A 3,983-nucleotide genomic window follows, 5' to 3' on the forward strand; every position below is an offset into this window, starting at 1 on the left:
TGACTGTTTTTTTGGCTGTGCAGAAGCTTTTTATCTTGATGAAGTCCCACAAGTTCATTTTTACTTTTGTTTCTCTTGCCTTTGGAGATGTGTCATGAAAAAAGTTGCTGTGGCCGATGTCAAAGAGGCTGCAGCCTCTGTTCTCCTCTAGGATTTTGATGGATTCCTGTCTCACATCAAGGTCTTTCATCCATTTGGAGTTTATCTTTGTGTATGGTGTGAGAGAGTGGTCAAGTTTCATTCTTTTGCATGTTCTGCCATGGCTCCTATTTCACTAGAAATGTCCAATAAATGTTAGTGGCAGAATCAGAAGAATAAAGATGAAGAATCCTCCATTTCAAAACCAGGAACATGGTAACTTCTTTTCAAATACTGTTTGAGAGTCTGCTAAGAATAGTGACTTTGAATATTTTTTTTTCTCCTAGTGAAGGATGTTGCAGGATCTCACACATTCCAACATCTCTAAGTTCCGAGTCTCTGAGTTCATTCTGATGGGATTCCCAGGCATTCACGCCTGGCAGCACTGGCTCTCCCTGCCCCTGGCTCTGCTCTACCTCTTAGCTCTCACTGCCAACATCCTTATCCTGGTCATCATCAAACAAGAGGCCACACTGCACCAGCCTATGTACTATTTCCTGGGGATCCTGGCTGTGGTAGACATGGGACTGGCCACCACCATCATGCCCAAGATCTTGGCCATCTTATGGTTCAGTGCCAAGGCCATCAGTCTCCCTGAGTGCTTTGCTCAGATGTATGCCATACATTGCTTTGTGGCCATGGAGTCAGGTATCTTTGTCTGCATGGCTATAGACAGATACGTAGCCATTTGCAGACCTCTACACTACCCATCAGTAGTTACTGAATCTTTTGTGGTCAAAGCAACTATGCTCATGGCACTCAGAAACAGCCTGGCTACCATCCCAGTGCCTGTGTTGGCTGCTCAGAGACACTACTGCTCACAGAACCAAATTGAGCACTGCCTGTGTTCTAATCTTGGAGTCACTCGCTTATCCTGTGATGACAGGACAATCAATAGCATCTACCAGGTTCTCCTGGCCTGGACACTGATGGGGAGTGACCTGGGTTTGATTTTCTTGTCATATTCTTTGATACTTCACTCGGTGCTAAAGCTGAACTCAGCAGAAGCTGCATCCAAAGCCCTAAGTACCTGCACTTCTCACCTCATCCTAATCCTGTTCTTCTACTCAGTCATCATAGTCATTTCCATCACCCATAGTGCAGCAATGACAGTTCCCCTCATCCCAGTTCTACTCAATGTACTACACAATGTCATTCCTCCTGCCCTCAACCCCATGGTGTATGCACTCAAGAACAGGGAGCTCAGGCAGGGCTTGTATAAGGTTCTGAAGCTGGACAACAAGGGTAACTAACACTGAGAATGGGTTCACTTTTGATTACTACAGCTTTGTCGTATTTTCTCCCACGTATTTTTTTTCCCATCATATTCTCCAATCATCACACTTGGCTGAAGAAGTAAGGAACTTCACCGGCAACTTTTCAGTTAGTATAAGGAATCTGTGGTGAAAATGAAACTTCAAAAATAGGGGTGAAATTAATATTTGAAACCTTGGAACTCAGGAAAGATCTTCATCATAGCATAGTGATGTTGATTGTCTCAGGCAATCTATGGGGGTGGGAGGGGAATATGCATCTAATTTTCTTACTTAGTTGTCCTGGCTCGAACTTCTAGATATCTGGATATCTCCCAATCTCTTCTATTTAATTGAAGCATTTAGTCCACATATTAATTTGCTTATTGATAACATAGGACTTACTGCTGCCATTTGTCTTTTTGCTCTTTAATGTCTCTTATATTTTTTTTAATGGGCAAATGTTTTGAATAGACGTTTTCTAAAGAAGATGTGCAATGAGCATCAACCACATGAAAAGATGCTCAACATCATTAATCATGAGACAAATTCAATTCAAAACCACGAGATAGCACTCTAACCCTTAAATTACTTTAATTTGTTGTTGTTGTTGTTGTTATGGAGGTATAATTAACTTACAGTGTTATATTAGACTCAGGTGTACAATATAATAATTCAGCAATTCTATACATTATTATAGACTTACCCCCTCCCCATTCACCTCCCCTCTGGCAGCAACCGATTTGTCCTCTGTACTTTAGAGTCTAATTTTTTTTGGTCTCCATTTTCTTTGTTCATTTTTTTAAAAAATTCCACATATAAGTGAAATAATATGGTATCTGTCATTCTCTGTCTGAGAATGTCATTCTCTGCCTCTCTCTTAGCATTACATCCTCTAGGTTCATCCATATTGTTGCAAATGGAAAAATCTTATTCTCTTTTATGGCAAGTAATATTTCATTATATATATACACCACATGTTCCTTATTCATCCATCTATAGATGGACACTTGGGTTGCTTCCATACAATGACTATTGTAAATAATACTGCAAAAAAATATAGGGGTGCATATATGTTTTTGAATTTATGTTTTCATTTTCGTTGAATAAATGCCCATTAGTGGAATTAAAAATTATATGATAACTATATTTTTAATTTTTTGAGGAATCTCCATACTGTTTTCCGCAGAGACTACATCAATTTGCATTCCCACTGGAAAAGTTTTCTTTTTCTCTTGTACTTCAAAAACTATAAGACACACCTTAGACCAGTTAGAATGGCAAAAGTTAACAAGACAGGAAACAACAAATGTTGGCGAGGATGTGGAGAAAGGGGAACCTTCTTACACTGTTGGTGGGAATGCAAGCTGGTACAGCCACTCTGGAAAACAGTATGGAGAATCCTCAAGAAGTTAAAAACAGAGCTAGAGCTGTACTATACATTGGCTAATTGAATTTAAATTAAAAAAACTATAAAACATTGATGAAATAAATTGAAGATGACACAAATAAATGAAAAGTTATTCTACACTTATAGATTGAAAGGACCAATATTGTTAAAATGTCCTTACTACCCAAAGCAATCTATGGATTCAATCCAATGCCATCAAAATACAAACATTTTTTGCAGAACTAGAACAAATAATCCTAAAATTTGTAAAAACCACAAAAGACTTTAAATAACAAAGCAGTCTTGAGGAAGAAGAACAAAGCTAGGGGTATCATAATTCCAGATTTTAGGATATATGACAAAGCTGTAGTAATCAAAACAATATGGCACTGGCACAAAAATAGATACATAGATCAATGAAACAGAATAGAGAACCCAGAATGTAACCCTCACTTATATGGTCAACTAATTTATGACAGAGGAGGCAAGAATATTCAAAGGGGAAAAGACCATCTCTTCAACAAATGGTGCTAGGAAAACTGACCAGCTGCATGTAAAAGAATAAAACTGGGTCACTTTCTTACACCCTCCACACAATAAACTCAAAATGGATTAAAGACCTAGCTATGAGACCTGAAACCATAAAACTTCTAGAAGAAACCTTAGGCAGTAATTTCTTTGATATTGGCCTTAGCAACTTTTTTCTAGATATGTCACCCCAAGCAAATGAACCAAAAGTAAACAAACTATTGCAACTACACCAAAATAAAAGTCTTTTGCAGAGTAAAGGAAACCATCAACAAAATCAAAAGGGAACCTACTGAATGGGAAAAGATATTTCGAAATGATATATCCAATAAGGAATGAATATGCAAAATATGTAAAGAACTTACACAACTCAACGCCAAAACAACGAATAATCTGATTTTAAAAATGGCTTTAATTCTTTTTAACTAGCCAGTGTTGGAGATTTTGTGGAAATATTGGAATACTCACACATTTCTGGTGGGAACATAAAATCATACAGGAGATGTGAAAACAGTTTGAAAATCACTCAACAAATTGAACACAACTACCAAATGACTCAGCAGTTCAACTTCTTAGTATATACCCCAAATAACTGAAAACACATCTTCTGACAACTTGTATATGAATGTTCATAATAGCATTATTAGCCAAAAATGGAAAGAACACAAATGTTC

General features: G+C 37.6%; 1 protein-coding gene across 1 annotated transcript; it reads left to right on the plus strand.

The window, feature by feature from the left end:
• The first annotated feature begins 344 nt into the window (after positions 1-344).
• On the plus strand, positions 345-1,391 carry LOC103680091 (putative olfactory receptor 56B2). The gene has a single exon (XM_008709630.2). It carries the CDS (start codon positions 432-434, stop codon positions 1,389-1,391), a length of 960 nt encoding a protein of 319 aa, XP_008707852.2. The 5' UTR covers positions 345-431.
• The last annotated feature ends 2,592 nt before the right edge of the window (positions 1,392-3,983 follow it).

This window comes from Ursus maritimus, unplaced genomic scaffold (genome assembly GCF_017311325.1).
Source record: "Ursus maritimus isolate PB19 unplaced genomic scaffold, ASM1731132v1 scaffold_16, whole genome shotgun sequence".
In the NCBI taxonomy this organism is placed as follows: Eukaryota; Metazoa; Chordata; class Mammalia; order Carnivora; family Ursidae; genus Ursus; species Ursus maritimus.

Coding starts and splice junctions, on each gene's coding strand:
- LOC103680091 (XM_008709630.2), top strand. CDS start 432: ATGTTGCAGGATCTCACACATTCCAACATCTCTAAGTTCCGAGTCTCT.